This window comes from Amblyraja radiata, chromosome 27 (genome assembly GCF_010909765.2).
Source record: "Amblyraja radiata isolate CabotCenter1 chromosome 27, sAmbRad1.1.pri, whole genome shotgun sequence".
NCBI lineage: Eukaryota > Metazoa > Chordata > Chondrichthyes > Rajiformes > Rajidae > Amblyraja > Amblyraja radiata.
In genome coordinates this window covers 2,645,535-2,663,994 of record NC_045982.1, presented here as the reverse complement: position 1 = coordinate 2,663,994, position 18,460 = coordinate 2,645,535, and the positions used below count along the sequence as shown (strand labels likewise).

Below are 18,460 nucleotides of genomic sequence, written 5' to 3'. Positions count from 1 at the left end.
GTCGTTGTGTCCTTGGGCAAGACACTTCACCCACCTTTGCCTGTGTGTGTCCTTGGGCAAGACACTTCACCCACCTTTGCCTGTCTGTATGGAAGTAATTGTGTGAAGCACTTTGGGGTCAATGCAAGTTGACTAAAAATGTGCTATATAAATAAAGACATTATTATTATTATTATTAAGGTGAGATAACATGGAAGTAGTGTGAACGGGTGATCGATGGTCGGCGTGGGCTCAGCGGGCTGAAGAACCCATTTCCATGGTGTGGTTGTAACCAAATCTACAACTAAAACAGACGCCCTTAATGCTGGGACCTGCACAAATCATACGGAATAGGAGTAGAATTAGGCCATTCGGCCCATCACGTCTACTCCGCAATTCCATCATGGCTGATCTATCTCTCCCTCCTAACCCCATTCTCCTGCCTTCTCCCCGTAACCCCTGACACATGTAGTAATCAAGAATCTATCTATCCATTGACATGGCCTCTACAGACGTCTGTGGCAATGAATGTCACAGATTCACCACCCTCTGACTAAAGAAATTCCTCCTCATCTCCTTCCTAAAGGAACGTCCTTTAATTCCTGAGGCTGTGGCTCGACCCGAAACGCCACCTATTCCTTCTCTCCACAGATGCTGCCTGTCCCGCTGAGTTACTCCGGCATTTTTGCGTCTATCTTCGATTTTAAACCAGCATCTGCAGTTCCTTCCTGCACACTACCTCTTCAGTTCAACTTAGTTGAGACTGCTCCTGACTTGTACCCAGTCTGAAGGAAGGTGTCCCGACCCGAAACATCACCTATCCATGTCCTCCAGAGATGCCGCCTGAGCTGCTGAGTTACTCCAGCGCTCTGTGTCTCACTTTTACGAGGCGCTTTTATTAAGGACGCGGCGCCGCTGTGGGGACGCGATTGGCGGGGGCGCTGGTTGGATCTGGGTCCTTGTGTCGAGGGTCGCTTCTCCCGGCCGACAGTTGTCACTCAGTCTGTTCCCCTCTCCTTCTCCCGCTGGAGGCCGGGCCCAGGACCCGGCAGCGATTGGTGACAGGCGAGGATATCATCTATCATCTCTCGTCCACCCACCCACCCCCTCCCCAGTGAACGTGGAGTTCTTCCAACGCCCGTGTCCCCGGCAAAGTCATGTACAACGCGTGTGGAATACCCCAATCACTCCAACAACTGCCCGGCGCTGGCTGCACCTTACACACTGGAGGGACTTCCTTTACAGACTGCTAACTCACCCTGCGAGCCTCCGCTTGCCAAGAGCATTACATTCCTCGGTGGGACTCTGGACTATGCTCGACTCTTGTTAGGTAAGCTTGGAATGTTAGCTGTTTTTTTTCATTCATGTACTCTGTCTATCTCTCTGTCAATCGCCGCCGACATCCCTCCATTCCCCCCGAAGCTAGACACAAACATGCTGGAGTAACTCAGCGGGACGGGCAGCGTCTCTGGAGAGAAGGAATGGGTGACGTTTCGGGTCGAGACCCTTCTTCAGACCCCTCTCCCCTGACTCAGCCTGAAGAAGGGTCTCGACCCAAAACGTCACCCATTCCTTCTCTCCAGAGACGCTGCCTGTCCCGCTGAGTTACTTCAGCATGTTGTGTCTATCTTCAGTGTAAACCAGCATCTGTAGTTCCTTCCTAAACAAACTTTTTAAGGGTCCCGACCCGCAACGTCGCCTTTAAGAGTGTTTTATTGTGATTTGCCCGGAAATTCTTACTTATATTGTTCTATCTGATGTGTAGAGAGGAACTGCAGGCGCTGGAAAATCGAAGGTAGACAAAAATGCTGGAGAAACTCAGCGGGTGCAGCAGCATCTATGGAGCGAAGGAAATAGGCAACGTTTCGGGCCGAAACCCCTTCTTCAGACTGAGAGTCAGGGGAGAGGGAGAAACTCTCAGTCTGAAAAAGGGTCTCGACCCAAAACGTCACCCATTCCTTCTCTCCAGAGATGCTGCCTGTCCCGCTGAGTTACACCAGCATTTTGTAGTCGATACCGTTTCGGGTCGAGACCCTTAAAAAGTTTATGTTCAGGAAGGAACTACAGATGCTGGTTTAAACTGAAGATGTATACAAAATGTTGGAGTAACTCAGCGGGACAGGCAGCATCTCTGGAGAGAAGGAATTTCGGGTGGATTTTCGGGTCGAGACCCTTCGTTAGACTCCATTCGCAACGTTGAACAGACGGTCTAGTGTGGCGTTTAAGAAGGAACTGCAGGCGCTGGAAAATCGAAGGTAGACAAAAATGCTGGAGAAACTCAGCGGGTGCAGCAGCATCTATGGAGCGAAGGAAATAGGCAACGTTTCGGGCCGAAACCCCTTCTTCAGACGCTTCCACGCTTCTAGTGTGGTTCCCGGTTCAAAGAAAGCTCCAGATCCGTAAAGTCGCCTGTCCATTCCCTCCACAGATGCTGCCTGACCCGCTGAGTTCCTCCAGCACTGTGTGTTTGGCCGGGACTGTTCGGTGGACAGCTGTCCCACCCCAATCTGCCACCGGTGTGGAACTGAATTTACCGCGGGTAACGTTTCCTAAGTGAAGCACAAAATGCCGGAGGAAGAAATCAGCGCTGCCTCGAAATTCTCAGCATCTGCAGTTCCTTGTGAAATTAAACCTCATCTCAAATTGGCCCAAATCTGGAGTTCCCTTTTAAAGGGCAGGCACAAAGTGGTGGAGTAACTCAGCGGGTCAGGCAGCATCTCTGGAGAACATGAATAGGTGACGTTTCGGGTTGAGACCCTTCTTCAGAGACGCTGCCCCACCTCCTGTACTTTGTGTTTAAGAAAGAACTGCAGATGCTGGAAAAATCGAAGGTAGACAAAAATGCTGGAGAAACTCAGCGGGTGAGGCAGCATCTATGGAGCGGAGGAAAAGGTGACGTTACGGGTCGAAACGTCGCCTATTCATTCGCTCCATAGATGTCGCCTCACCCGCTGAGTTTCTCCTGTACTTTGTGTCGATGTTTACATTTTAGTTGTGCCGCTGCGAGTAAGAATTTCATTATTCCATTTCGGGGATATTGACTTCTCTAACTTCAAGTAACCCTTGCTTTCCCTCTCTCTCCATCCCTCCCCCATCCTAGTTCCCCCGATAGTTTCACTGTCTCCCTGATAGAATGTTACTGATTGTCCCCTCGGCCAACAATGTCTTCATTTCCTTACTCCCCTTTGATCTCTCGTTTTCACACCTTACCCTCCCACAGCTTGCAATGGCCTGTCTCTATCATCGTTACTTTTTTGCATATCTTTCATTTATTTGTTTCCTATCTCTCTACATCACCGTCTATATCTCTCGTTTCCCTTTTCCCCTGACTCTCACAGTCTGAAAAAGATTGTTACGGGCTTGGACACGCCAGAGGCAGTAAACATGTTCCCGATGTTGGGGGAGTCCAGAACCAGGGGCCACAGTTTAAGAATAAGGAGTAAGGCATTTAGAACGGAGACGCGGAAACACTTTTTCTCAGAGAGAGTTGTGAGTCTGTGGAATTCTCTGCCTCGGAGGGCGATGGAGGCCGGTTCTCTGGATGCTTTCAAGACAGAGCTAGATAGGGCTCTTAAAAATAGCGGAGTCAGGGGATATGGGGAGCAGGCAGGAACGTGGTACTGATTATGGATGATCAGCCATGATCACATTGAATGGCGGTGCTGGCTCGAAGGGCCAAATGGCCTACTCCTGCACCTATTGTCTATTGCCTATTGAGACGCCACCCATTCCTTCTCTCCAGAGATGCTGCCTGACCCGCTGAGTTACTCCAGCTTTTTTTGCGTCTCCCTCCTGCAGATTGTTAGTGTGTGTGTGTTCGCGAGTGCAGGGGGTTTGTCGATGGAAGCCTCAACGTCTTCCAGCCCGGCCACCAGCAAAGAGGAGGCGCTGCGGGAGCAGGAGCGACCCGAGGCGGAGTACATCAACTCCAAGTGTGTCCTGTTCACCTACCTCAACGGGGACATCAACGCGCTGGTGGACCAGCATTTCAGCCGCGCTCTGAGCAACTACAACCCCGACGCCAGGAGCACCAGAGGCCGTAAAGGGAGCACTGCATCTTCAGGTACGTTCTGAACTCAATGCCCGATGTCTTAAGAAGGCTCCCAAAGCAAAACATCGCCTATTAGAGTCATTTAAGACTGAGGTGAGAAAAGAAATGTTCACCCAGAGAGTTGTGAATTTGTGGAATTCCCTGCCACAGCGGAGGCCAAGTCACTGGATGGATTTAAGAGACAATTAGATAGAGCTCTAGGGGCTAGTGGAGTCAAGGGATATGGGGAGAAGGCAGGCACGGGTTATTGATAGGGGATGATCAGCCATGATCACAATGAATGGCGGTGCTGTCTTGAAGGGCCGAATGGCCTCCTCCTGCACCTATTTTCTATGTTTCTATAACTAGGGGTTCGATCCTGTATTTACAGAGTTCGTACGTTCTCCCCGCGACCCGTGTGGGTTTTCACCGGGTGCTCCGGTTTCCTCCCACAGGTGCAGGTTTTTGTAGGTTGACACAAAATACTGGAGTAACTCAGCGGGTCAGGCATCTTCTCTGGAGAGAAGGAATGGGTGGCGCTTTCGGGTAGAGACCCTTCTTCAGACTGCAGACAGGTCTGTGGGTTAGTTAATTGCCTTGGTGCCAACGTTAATTGTTCATAGTGTGTATAGGGTGGTGTCAGTGTGCGGGGATCGCTGGTCGGCGCGGACTCGGTGGGCCGAAGGGCCTGTTTCTGTGCTGTATCTCTAAAGTAAACTAAATTAAACGAGATAAGTCACCAACAGTGCTCCAGCCATTTCACTGCAGAATTCATGACCATTTCCTCGTGCATTTACACGGTGTACGTGCAATATAAATGTTGTGTTTGTTTGCAAGTGGCTGCAAGAAAATTATTGCCACGCCATGTTACATCCATAAAATATAGTAAGACTTGGCCTGGGTGTTTGTTCATTACTAAACAAACTAATCCTGACCACTGTTTAAGAAGGAACTGCAGATGCTGGAAAAAAATCGAAGGTTGACAAAATTGCTGGAGAAACTCAGCGGGTGAGGCAGCATCTATGGAGCGAAGGAAATAGGTGACGTTTCGGGTCGAGACCCTTCTTCACCACTGTCAAGTCAAGTCAAGTCAAGTCAAGTCAAGAGCGTTTATTGTCATGTGTCCCAGATAGTACAATGAAATTCTTGCTTGCTGCAGCACAACAGGATATTGTAAACATAAATACAGAACAGTTCAGTTTAATATACACGTAAATAAGCAGTTAAAGTGCAATGGGCTGTTACAGTTCAGAGTCTGTTTGTTGGTGAGTTTAATAGCCTGATGGCTGTGGGGAAGTAGCTGTTCCTGAACCTGGATGGAACAGATCTCAGGCTCCTGTACCTTTATTTACTTTCCAAGGTTGGAATCAATAGCCAGTCCATTTTGAACACTTGAAGGGTTGAAGCTAAGAGACACAAAACGCTGGAGTAACTCAGCGGAACAGAAACCCCCGAGATTCCCTCTCTCTCTATTCCTCCCCCACCCAAGTTCACCAGCTTCTTGGTTTCACCCAACGAGTAGCTAACAATGGCCTGTTTCTTTTATCATCATGACTTTTTCGCATATCTTTCGTTCGTTGTTCTTTATCTCTCTACATCATCGCCTAGACTGTGGAACAGCATCCCCCTCCATCGACTCCTTTAAGTCAAGACTAAAAACTTATCTATAATAATAATAATAATAATAATAATAATAATACATTTTATTTATGGACGCTCCCAAACCTTTCCTGATGTCCACTGAGTGAGGGCTATATGTATATATGTATGTAGTTTGTTTGTTTATACTATTCTTATACAAATGTAAAGCACTTTGGCCAACAAGAGTTGGTTTTTAAATGTGCTATATAAATAAATGTGACTTAACTTGACTTGACTTGACTATATCTCACATTTCCCTTATCCCTAACCAAGAGATGCTGCCTGTCCCGCTGCGTTACTCCAGCTTTTTATGTCTATCTTGGGTTTAAAGCAGCATCTGCAGTGAACTAGACCTCCTCACAGCAAACAAATTAAACCATTAAATATATAGACAGGCAAGTGGAGAACAGAGAACAGGTGTAGTCCAGGGTTATAGTTTCACTAAACAGCAGGTTAAAACCAGATAGCTACAAAGTCGAGCTCCAAAAGATAGAGCAGGTGAGAGATAATGGGAAGAGACAAATCAATCTGAAATCCTTCAACTTCAATTGTAAACAGAAGCCTAGATTGTCGAGTCACAGAGCCAGAGCGTGATAGAGTGATACAGCGTGGAAACACAGGCCCTTCGACCCAACTTGCCCAAACTGACCAATATGCCCATCTACACTGTGTAGGAAGCAACTACAGATGCTGGTTTATAGACAATAGACAATAGACAATAGGTGCAGGAGTAGGCCATTCGGCCCTTCGTGCCAGCACCGCCATTCAATATGATCATGGCTGATCATCCCCAATCAGTACCCCGTTCCTGCCTTCTCCCCATATCCCCTGACCACTATATTTAAGAGCCCTATCTAGCTCTCTCTTGAAAGCATCCAGAGAATTGGCCTCCACTGCCCTCTGAGGCAGAGAATTCCATAGATTCACAATACAATGCAAGTTTTGTTCCATACCGCAGCGGTAGAGTTGCTGCCTTACAAAACTTACCGCACCAGAGACGCAGGTTCGATCTTGACTACGTGTGCTGTCTGTACAGAGTTTGTACCTTCCCCCCGTGACCTGCGAGGGTTTTCTCCGAGTTCCTCGGCTTCCTCCCACACTCCAAAGACGTGCAGGTTTGGAGGTTAATTGGCTTGGTGTAAATGCAAAAAAAATTGTCCCTAGTGTATGTGGGATAGTGTTAATGTACAGGGATTGCTGGACGGTGCAGTCTCGGTGGGCCAAAGGGCCTGTTTCTGCCCTGTATCTCTAAACTAAACTAAACTAAAAAGAAGGGTCTCGACCCAAAAAGTCACCCATTCCTTCTCTCCAGAGATGCTGCCTGTCCTGCTGAGTTACTCCAGCACTTTGTGTCTATCTTTGGTTTAGACCAGCATCTTTCATTTAGTTGATTGTCACGTGTACCGAGGTACAGTGAAAAACTTTTTGTTGCGTGCTAACCAGTCAGCGGAAAGACAACACACGATTACAATCGATCCATTTACAGTGTACAGATACAATAATAGAATAACGTTTAGTGCAAGGTAAACATAGAAACATAGAAGATAGGTGCATGAGTAGGCCATTCGGCCCTTCGCGCCTCCATTCAATATGATCATGGCTGAGTATCCTGTACCTGCCTTCTCTCCATACCCCCTGATCCCTTTAGCCACAAGGGCCACATCTAACTCCCTCTTAAATATAGCCAATGAACTGGCCTCAACTACATTCTGTGGCAGAGAATTCCAGAGATTCACCACTCTCTGTGTAAAAAATGTTTTTCTCATCTCAGTCCTAAAAGATTTCCCATTTATCCTTAAACTGTGACCAGCAAAGTCCGATCAAAGATAGTCCGAGGATCACCAATGAGGTAGATAGTAGTTCTGCACTGCTCTCTGGTTATGGTAGGATGGTTCAGTTGCCTGATAACAGCTGGGAAGAATCCGTCTGCTTCATCTTAAACTAAACTAATCCTGGATTAATGTTTCCAGGAAAAAAAGCATTCTTAAAGTCGACATTGTGGTTTTCTGTGTGAAGTGTAGGAACACCAGCCTTCAGTCTGGGCCCCGGTAACAGCAACCTGTTGTCTGGGGGCCGATTCATCTGAAGGCAATAATGGAGCAGGGCTGATTTTATTGAGACACACTATTTTAATACTAGAAGCGGCCACACTCACTGTATGGGAGCGGTTATTTCAGCAGAGTAACGTGGATGTCACGGCCTCCTTACATTCTGAAATGCCTGCCTCAGTGTCCAGTACAGCCCTTCAGATTAGATATATAGGGGCGGCACAGTGGCGCAGGGGCAGAGTTAGTTGATTGAGACCCTCCCAGTCTGAAGAAGGGTTTCGGCCCGAAACGTTGCCTATTTCCTTCGCTCCATAGATACCCGCTGAGTTTCTCCAGCACTTATGTCTACCTTCAATTTTCCAGCGTCTGCAGTTCCTTCTTAAACACCAATTCCTTCTCTCCTGAGATGCTACCTGTCCCGCTGAGTTACTCCAGCATTTTGTGTTTCTATTCGAAGTTAGCTCATTAGTTGATTGGTACGGGTGTCAGGGGTTATGGAGAGATGGCTGGAGAATGGGCTTAGGAGGGAGAGATAGATAGGCCATGATTGAGGAGTAGACTTGATGGGCCGAATGGCATAATTCTGCTCCTATCAATCATGAACTTGCCGGGGCAAGTCTTACCATTTTTACCAAAGCCAATTAACCAACAAATCAAAGGTAGACACAAAATACTGGAGTAACTCAGCGGGACAGGCAGCATCTCTGGAGAGAAGGAATGGGTGACGTTTTGGGTTGAGACCCTTCTTCAGACTGAGAGTCAGGGCCTGTGATTCTATGTTTCCCTCTCCTCTGACTCACAGTCTGAAGAAGGGCCTCGACCCGAAACATCACCCATTCCCTCGCTCCAGAGATGCCGCCTGTCCCGCTGAGTTACTCCAGCATCTTGTGTTTATCTTCGGTGTAAACCAGCATCTGCAGTTCCCTCCTGTCCATTTGACCAACAAACCTGCACGTCTTCGGAGACGGTGAAAACCCACGCTGGTCACGGGGAGAACGTACAAAATCCGTACAGACAGCACCCGTAGTCAGGATCGAACCCGGGTCTCTGGCGCGGTGAGGCTGCAACTCTACCACGTGTTAGTTAATGTCGAGAAATATTTAGTCATCAGATTTGATCTATTAACAACCCTAATGAGGTAGTTAGATCCAATAATATACACCACTAAATATAACATGTGTTTCCAGAAATGATTGTATCTTGAAACATGGTTGACCTTGCAGTGGCTGGTGAATTCTAACTAATAATAGAATCCTTGGTCACTAGGTCTATTTTGGTCTTAAACCGGTTAACACATTTAGTGCGTTACATTCCAAAGGGTCCACGTCCGACTAATACAGCAGGAGGAAAGGCACAGAGTGCTGGAGTAACTCAGCGGGTCAGGCAGCATCTGCGGAGAACATGGATAGGTGACGTTTCACAGAGTGCTGGAGTAACTCAGCGGGTCAGGCAGCATCTGCGGAGAACATGGATAGGTGACGTTTCACAGAGTGCTGGAGTTACTCAGTGGGTCAGGCAGCATCTGTGGAGAACATGGATAGGTGACGTTTCACAGAGTGCTGGAGTAACTCAGCGGGTCAGGCAGCATCTGCGGAGAACATGGATAGGTGACGTTTCACAGCCCTGCCGACCAGCGATCCCCACACATTAACATTATCCTACACAGACTGAGGACAATTTACATTTATACCAAAGCCAATTAACCTACAAACCTGCACGTCTTTGGAGTGTGGGAGGAAACCGGAGCACCCGTAGAAAACGTACGCAGGTCACAGGGAGAACGTACGAACTCCGTACAGTCAGCACTCGTAGTCAGGATCGAATCAGGGTCTCTGGCGCTGTGAGGCAGCAGCTCTACCGCTCCACGCAAACCAACCTCCCTTCCATTGACTCCATCTACACCTCACGCTGCCTCGGCAAGGCCAGCAGCATCATCAAAGACCTCTCACCCCGGTCACTCCCTCTTCTCCCCTCTCCCATCAGGCAAGAGGTACAGAAGCAAGGTCTTGACCCGAAACGTCACCAATTCCTCTCTCCATAGATGCTGCCTCACCCGCTGAGTTACTCCAGCATTTTGTGTCTGCCTCCAGATCCAGGGACAGGGTCTGCAGATGCTGGTCTCACAGAGAGTGGTGGGTCTGTGGAATTCTCTGCCTCAGAGGGCGGTGGAGGCAGGTTCTCTGGATGCTTTCAAGAGAGAGCTAGATAGGGCTCTTAAAAATAGCGGAGTCAGGGGATATGGGGAGAAGGCAGGAACGGGGTACTGATTGGGGATGATCAGCCATGATCACATTGAATGGCGGTGCACAAAAATGCTGGAGAAACTCAGCGGGTGCAGCAGCATCTATGGAGCGAAGGAAATAGGCAACGTTTCGGGCCGAAACCCTTGAGGAAATAGGCAACGTTTCGGGCCGAAACCCTTGAGGAAATAGGCAACGTTTCGGGCCGAAACCCTTAAGGAAATAGATAGATAGATATGCCATTTATTGTCACTATACATGTACAATGAGATTAAAAGCAGCTCGTACTCAGTGCCTACATATAATTTAGTACAAAAAACAAGAAACAGAAAACAAAACAGGGGGGGGGGGATAGGTGCACAATTCTGCGGCGCTATATACATATCTATAAAGGCAAAATGGTGAAGGGTGAATAGGTAGTATTCTTAGGCAGATGTTTAAAAGTTATATTAAAATATTAAAAATTATTTTAAAAATATTTAAAATTACAGTTACAATACACATTACAATTCCAAATTTCAGTACGTGGATAGAATAGATGGAAGTCCGGGTGTTGGGCTGTGAAGTCAGTGCATGTGTGAGTTAAGAGTAGTTATGACTTTCAGGTAAACAACTGCCCTGAGTCTATTTGTCCTAGTTTTGATGCACCTATAGCGCCTTCCAGAGGGCAGCAGGTCGAACAGTCCAAACGCAGGATGGGAGCTGTCCTTGATGATATTCTTTGCCCTGCTAAGGCAGCGGGAGGTGTAAATATCCATCAGGGAGGGGAGAGGGCAGCCAATGATCTTCTGTGCTGTCCTAGTTACCCTCTGAAGCCTCTCCCTGTCTGCCATGGTGCAGCTGCCGTACCATGCTGTAATGCAGTATGTCAGCAGGCTCTCGATGGACGAGCGGTAGAAGGTCAGCAGCAGGTAAGAGTCCAGGTTGTGCTTCCTGAGAACCCTCAGGAAGTGCAGCCGCTGCTGAGCCTTCTTGATGACCGCTGTCGTGTTGTCTGTCCAGGAGATGTCAGCAGAGATAAGGACGCCGAGAAACCGGAAGGTGTAGACCCTCCCCACACACTCGCCGTTGATATGTAGGGGGACTAAGTCGGTGCTGTGCCTCCTGAAGTCGACAATGAGCTCTTTTGTTTTCCTGGTGTTCAGAGCCAGATTGTTTTCTGAGCACCAGGTTGTCAACTTCAGGACTTCCTCTCTGTAGGCTGCCTCGTCTCCCTTTGAAATAAGTCCGACTACAGTAGTGTCGTCAGCAAACTAGACGATGCGGTTGTTGTTGTGGGCCGGACCACAGTCGTGGGTGTAGAGACAGTATAGGAGGGGGCTTAGCACACAGCCCTGTGGGGAGCCGGTACTCAACCTGCGAGTGGAGGAGAGGTGGGGGCCGAGTCTCACAGTCTGGGGCCGGTTGGTGAGGAAGTCCTTTATCCAGGCACATGTGAGAGTGGGGAGGCCGAGAGTGACCAGTCTGTCGATGAGAATGTCCGGAATGATTGTGTTGAAAGCTGGGCTGTAATCCACAAAGAGCATCCGGACGTAGCTCTGCCCCTGCTCCAGGTGGCTCAGCACAGAGTGGAGAGCTACGGTGATGGCGTCTTCCGTGGATCTGTTTCGGCGATAGGCGAATTGGTGGGGGTCGAAGTCTGGAGGGAGATAGTCCTTGATGTGCTGGAGGACCAATCTCCCGAAGCACTTCGTGATTACCGGAGTGAGGGCCACGGGACGGTAATCATTTAGGCTAGTGATGGGAGACTTCTTCGGCACTGGGACGATTGTGGCTGATTTTAGGCAGGACGGAATAACTGCCTGGTCCAGGGAGAGGTTGAAGATTCTGGTGAAGATGACAGTGAGCTGGTGGGCACACGCTTTGAGCACCTTACCAGGTACTCCATCTGGGCCGGCAGCCTTCTTGGGGTTCACTGCCAACGTCTGACATCGTGCTCCCTGACAGTGAGTGGAGTAGTACAGGAGCCAGGTGAGGGTGGGAGCAGGGCTGTAGCAGGTGAGTGCTGCTGTTGTGATGTTTCAAAGCGGGAGAAGAAGCAATTTAGCTTCTCTGCCAGCGGCGAACTCAGGTCTTCTGACTTTGTGGCACAGTCTCTGTAGTTTGTGATGTCTTGTATCAGTACCAGACTGATTCCTGGGATGTCAGGACTGTCTTATGAAGAAAGACTGGATAGACTTGGTTTATATTCTCTAGAATTTAGGAGATTGAGAGGGGATCTTATAGAAACTTACAAAATTCTTAAGGGGTTGGACAGGCTAGATGCAGGAAGATTGCTCCCGATGTTGGGGAAGTCCAGGACAAGGGGTCACAGCTTAAGGATAAGGGGGAAATCCTTTAAAACCGAGATGAGAAGAACTTTTTTCACACAGAGAGTGGTGAATCTCTGGAACTCCCTGCCACAGAGGGTAGTCGAGGCCAGTTCATTGGCTATATTTAAGAGGGAGTTAGATGTGGCCCTTGTGGCTAAGGGGATCAGAGGGTATGGAGAGAAGGCAGGTACGGGATACTGAGTTGGATGATCAGCCATGATCATATTGAATGGCGGTGCAGGCTCGAAGGGCCGAATGGCCTACTCCTGCACCTAATTTCTATGTTTCTATGTTTCTATGTATGCCCCGCCATACCTCCCATGTATTATTGCTGGACAAGTGGGACTCTATGCTCCTCTTATGGTCCGCCTTGGCTTTTTTTATTCCACTTTTCAGATCGGCTCGAGCAGCCCTGTACAGAGCTCTGTCACCTGACCTGAAGGCTCTGAGGAGTGGGCGGACCTGGCTGGACATCCAGGGTTTCTGGTTTGGGAAAAACCCGAATGTTTTTGCCCACAGTCACGTTTCCGATGCAGAACTTGATATAGTCCAGCACCGTTTCTGTGAGAGTTTCCAGATCCTGGTGTTCGAATATGTCCCAGTTTGTCTGTGTAAAGCAGTCCTGTAGATTTGGAGAGTGCATTTTCAAGCCAGGTTGTAACAGGCTTTATGGTGGGCCTGGCACTGCGTTTCGGGCCGAATAGGCAACGTTTCGGGCCGAAACCTTTAAGGAAATAGGCAACGTTTCGGGCCGAAACCTTTAAGGAAATAGGCAACGTTTCGGGCCGAAACCTTTAAGGAAATAGGCAACGTTTCGGGCCGAAACCCTTAAGGAAATAGGCAACGTTTCGGGCCGAAACCCTTAAGGAAATAGACAACGTTTCGGGCCGAAACCCTTAAGGAAATAGACAACGTTTCGGGCCGAAACCCTTAAGGAAATAGACAACGTTTCGGGCCGAAACCCTTACGGGTTTGGTCCCAAAACGTTGCCTATTTCCTTTGCTCCATAGATGCTGCTGCACCCGCTGAGTTTCTCCAGCATTTTTGTGTACCTTCCATTTTCCAGCATCTGCAGTTCGTTCTTAAACACATTGAATGGCGGTGCTGGCTCGAAGGGCCAAATGGCCTACTCCTGCACCTATTGTCTATTGTTTATTGTCTAAACTGTTTTTCTTTCCCCCTCAGAAGGTTCTCTGAATGATCGGAGTTTCCCTGCATCTTTCTGGGACAGTGATTACCAGGCGCCCACCACCACGTGTACAGCCAGCGGCAGCTGTATCGGGAGCCCGCACACCGAGCTACAGCTCACCCCGACAGACCCCTACCCAGCCGCCCTGCACCCTCACCTGGCACAGCCTCCAGACCACTGGCACTTCCCGCTGGCTGGGCACCTCAGCCCGCAGAGCCCAGCGTACCACCAGGCCAGGACTATACACGAACTCTACCCCGTCGGACCCAACCTGGACCCTCGCTACAGCTCTCTACTCGTGCCCGCGCTACGTGCCAACAGACTGCAGCCCACCCTCAGCGCCCAGGAGCCCAGCTCGCCATGGTCTGGGGTCTTCCCCACCGCTGAAGTCACGCAGACTTTAAACTTAAACGTTGACGCAGGTGAGACTCGTTACGCGACTTACTTAAATTAAATTAACAGCCACTGTCCCACGGTACGAGTTCATCCCAAGAGCTCTCCCGAGTTTAAAAAAAATCAAACTTGTGGGAAGCACAGAGAATGAACGTAGCGGGTACGTCGGAGCTCGGGGACGTCTCTTAGCGGCTCGTAACGCTAACGGCAGGTACTCGGGAAGACTCGCTAACGGCAAGAAAGCACGGGAAGACTCGTGAAGTTTTTTCAACATGCTGAAAAATGTCCACGAGAGCCCCGAGTACCGACGAGCGGCCATTACCGTAAATCTCAGAGTTCGAATCAGGGCAAACTCGGGAGAACTCTTGGAATGAACTCGCACAGTGGGACAGGGCTTTAATTTAGTTTAGTTTAGTATAGAGATGTAGTGTGGAAACAGTTTCCCTTCGGCCCACCAAGTCCGCGCCAAACAGCGATCCCCGCACACTAACGCCATCCTACACACACACTGAGGACAATATATATTTACACCAAGCCACCAAGATTATACCAAGATTAACCTACAAACCTGCACGTCTTTGGAGTGCGGGAAGAAACCAAAGATCTCCGAGAAAACCCACGCGGGTCACGGGGAGAGTAGTTGGGATTGAACCCGTGTCTCTGGCGCCACCCGTTAAGGGTGTAAGGCAGCAACTCTACCACTGCGCCACCCTGCCACCCAAAAATGAGCTTTGATCAATTGCCTTTTGGAAATCTAACGATGATAAGCCCACCAGCTCGCCTTTATCTGCTGCACTTCAAAGACCTCTGGATACTCAACAAGTCAGAGAGAACCTTTGGCAAACAAAACAATTAGTACTTCATGTAACGGACCCATTAGTAAGGCGTAAGAAAGAACTGCAGATGCTGGAAAAATCGATGGTAGACAAATATGCTGGAGAAACTCAGCGGGTGAGGCAGCGTCTATGGAGCGAAGGAATAGGTGATGTTTCGGGTCGAGACCCTTCTTCAGACTCCATAGATGCTGCCTCACCCGCTGAGTTTCTCCAGCATTTTTGTCCACCATTAGTAAAGCTTAATCGCTATAATATAATAAAAAAGATGCTGGTTTATACCAAAGATAGACACAAAACGATAAATAGACACAAAAGAATGGTCCATGTTCCAGGAGTACATTGGTCCTATCCCCCAACACTATCTCCACCACATCGACGACTGCATCAGGGCTACCTCCTGCACCCATGCAGGACCCATGGACTTCATTAACTTCCCTAACTAAGACAATAGACAATAGACAATAGGTGCAGGAGTAGGCCATTCAGCCCTTCGAGCCAGCACCACCATTCAATGGGATCATGGCTGATCATCCCCAATCTGCCTTCTCCCCATATTCCCTGACTCCGCTATCTTTAAGAGCCCTATCTAGCTCTCTCTTGAAAGTATCCAGAGAACCGGCCTCCACCGCCCTCTGAGGCAGAGAATTCCAGAGACTCACCACTCTCTGTGAGAAAAAAGTGTTTCCTCGTCTCCGTTCTAAATGGCTTACTCCTTATTCTTAAACCGTGGCCCCTGGTTCTGGACTCCCCCAACATCCATCCTGTCCTCAACTTCACCTGGTCTATATATTAAAAAAAGACAAAGTGCTGGAGTAACTCAACAGGTCAGGTGGCTTCCACGGGGTGTATTGATGGGTAACGTTTCAGGAAGAGTGGCGTCCTGAAATGTCACTTATCCATGCTCTCCATAGATGCTGTCTGAGTTACTCCTGTACCTTGTGTTTATTTTCCTGGCTTTAAGCGCTGTTAGCAGAGAAGGGAGTCTACTCTGCCATTCAATCATGGCTGATCTATCTCTCCCTCTCACCCCCATTCTCCTGCCTTCTCCCCATAACCTCTGATACCCGCACTAATCAACAATCTGTCAATCTCTGCTTTAAAAATGCCCAATGGCACAGTCGTCTGCGGCAAAGAAAACCACAGATTCACCACCCTCTGGTGAAAGAAATTCCTCCTCATCACCTTCCTAAAGGTACATCCTTTTATTCTGAGGCCGTGCCCTCTGATCCTAGACTCTCCCATTAGTGGAAACATCCTCTTAGGGGTTATGGGGAGAAGGCAGGAGAATGTGGGAGAGATAGATCAGCCACAATGGAATTGCGGAGTAGACTTGATGGGCTGAATGGCCTAATTCTGCTCCTATACCTTCAGAACCTATGAGCTTGTGAATTCGACATCCACACTAGGGGCCCACTCATCCTTCTAAACTCTAGTGAGTACAAGCCCAGTGCCATCAAACACTCATCACTCATTTTGATTTAGGTGGACAAATTTGATTGCTACAATTATCACCTCATAATGTGGCTACTGGATTGTGTGGCAGATGTAATTTTCATTCCTTTGTACCTTGCTGTTTTTTTTTTAATTCTGTCAGCTAGTTGTATTCTCTATTCCTGTTTCTCTGGTTCATATAAATTCCCCTCCACCCACACACACACACACACACACACACTCTCCCCTTCGCGCTCATCGAGTCTTCAGCCAACACACAAGAATGCGTTCTGGTTTTTTGACACGTGTGGTTTAAAGGGCCTGTCCCACTTGGCGATTTTTTTCGGCGACTGCTGGCATCATTGACTGACGTATCAGGTCACCGAGAAATTCGCGGCGTAACGGCGTTCCCTGAAGGTGGAATCTCATGTAGATAGGGTGGTAAAGAAAGCTTTTGGTGTGCTGGCCTTTATAAATCAGAGCATTGAGTATAGAAGTTGGGATGTAATGTTAAAATTGTACAAGGCATTAGTGAGGCCAATTCTGGAGTATGGTGTACAATTTTGGTCGCCTAATTATAGGAAGGATGTCAACAAAATAGAGAGAGTACAGAGGAGATTTACTAGAATGTTGCCTGGGTTTCAGCAACTAAGTTACAGAGAAAGGTTGAATAAGTTAGGTCTTTATTCTTTGGAGCGCAGAAGGTTAAGGGGGGACTTGATAGAGGTCTTTAAAATGATGAGAGGGATAGACAGAGTTGACGTGGATAAGCTTTTCCCATTGAGAGTAGGGAAGATTCAAACAAGAGGACATGACCTGAGAATTAAGGGACAGAAGTTTAGGGGTAACATGAGGGGGAACTTCTTTACTCAGAGAGTGGTAGCTGTGTGGAATGAGCTTCCAGTGGAAGTGGTGGAGGCAGGTTCGATTTTATCATTTTATCATTTAAAAATAAATTGGATAGGTATATGGATGGGAAAGGAGTGGAGGGTTATGGTCTGAGTGCAGGTAGATGGGACTAGGGGAGAATAAGTGTTCGGCACAGACTAGAAGGGCCGAGTTGGCCTGTTTCCGTGCTGTAATTGTTATATGGTTATATGGTATTGGTGATTTTTCAAGTGTCGCGACATTTTTTTTGTCCCCGCTGGATTTTTGAAACATTCAAAATCTTTTGGCGACACTGATATGACGCCGGCAGTCGCCGAAAAAATATCGCCAGGTGTTGTGGCTGTAACAATGTCCTGTGATCTCGATTACAGCTCGACACTACTGCATACCCAGAGGATCGTTCTTCAGCTGAGAGGGGGAGAAGCTGGGGAGAAGTGGTCGTGTACATACGGGCATGGGCTGATTTTAGTTCAAGATCTGAGCGAGGGGCTGTCAGAAGGTGCAGCTGCAACGAAGATCGATCGTTGGGACTCTCCGGCGAGAAGACTTGATCAATGTACGGACACCCATTTATTCTCCCTCTCCCACAGACTCCTCATACCAAGAATAAAGACTCCGACATTACAAGTTTGCAATTTTTAATCTTAATTCAATTCAGAAGAGAGACTGGAGCAACTCAGCAGACGGAAGGAATGGGTGACGTTTCGGGTCGAGACCCTTCCTCAGAACCGAAACGCCACCCATTCCTTCTCTCCAGTGATGCTGCGTGTTCCCGCTGAGTCACTCCAGCATCTTGTGTCTATCTTTGGTGTAAACCAGCGACTGCGTTTCCTTCCTACTTAATTCAATTCACCTTTGGTTTGGTCCTTTGTTTTTATCTCGCTATTTGTTTTCGTGGTGAAGGATCGCGCAGTGATTAAAGAAACTTACACTGGATCTTTTATAAGGTTTTATTCTTTGAAGTTTCTCTCATCAATTTCATGCCGGCAACTATTGGAAGTCCGGCATTTGTTCCACAGATGCTGCCTGGCCTGCTGAATTCCCCCAGCAATTTGTGTTCTTGTGAGATTGGGTTAATTTAGTGTTATATTCAGCACGGACATTGTTGGCTGAATGGGCCTGTTCCTGTGCTGTGCTGTTCTATCTATAGATTACTAAAACTCTCATCGTGTTTGGACGTCTGTCTGTCTGTCTGTCTGCGTGCGTGCGATCTCAAGGAACTATGCCAAAACAGTACACAACAACGCACATATATTTGCACCACCTGACTCACCATTGACCTGTGGTTGTTTGTATCAAGTTTTGTTCAGATTGATGTTATATTTCACAAGTCACCACATTTTTAAGTTTACTAAATCAACTTTGATAATCGCTTCAACACTTCAGTGCTGGCAGTTGAAGGCTATGACGTCACAATGGGATCTCACAGTCCTCCACCCGACATTTGCAACAATGTTGACATCATAAGAACAC

The 18,460-nt window shown here is 48.2% G+C and overlaps 1 protein-coding gene across 2 annotated transcripts; it reads left to right on the top strand.

The window, feature by feature from the left end:
* The first annotated feature begins 990 nt into the window (after positions 1-990).
* On the top strand, positions 991-17,923 carry LOC116988303 (transcription cofactor vestigial-like protein 2). 2 transcript variants are annotated; one of them, XM_033044885.1, is made up of 4 exons: positions 991-1,309; positions 3,778-4,042; positions 13,439-13,861; positions 17,359-17,923. In XM_033044885.1, exons 2-4 carry the CDS (start codon positions 3,820-3,822, stop codon positions 17,397-17,399), a joined length of 687 nt encoding a protein of 228 aa, XP_032900776.1. In that variant the 5' UTR covers positions 991-1,309; positions 3,778-3,819; the 3' UTR covers positions 17,400-17,923. The 2 variants fall into 2 exon arrangements, with proteins under 2 accessions (XP_032900776.1, XP_032900775.1); XM_033044884.1 differs by having other exon boundaries at positions 997-1,309; positions 13,436-13,861.
* Positions 17,924-18,460: the final 537 nt, after the last annotated feature.

Bases quoted from the DNA above. Each gene is read 5' to 3' on its own strand.
- LOC116988303 (XM_033044884.1), top strand. From the start codon at position 3,820: ATGGAAGCCTCAACGTCTTCCAGCCCGGCCACCAGCAAAGAGGAGGCG. The intron at 4,043-13,435 runs GTACGTTCTGAA...TTTCCCCCTCAG, and splicing joins AGGGAGCACTGCATCTTCAG to AAGGTTCTCTGAATGATCGG. The intron at 13,862-17,358 runs GTGAGACTCGTT...TCTCGATTACAG, and splicing joins AAACTTAAACGTTGACGCAG to CTCGACACTACTGCATACCC.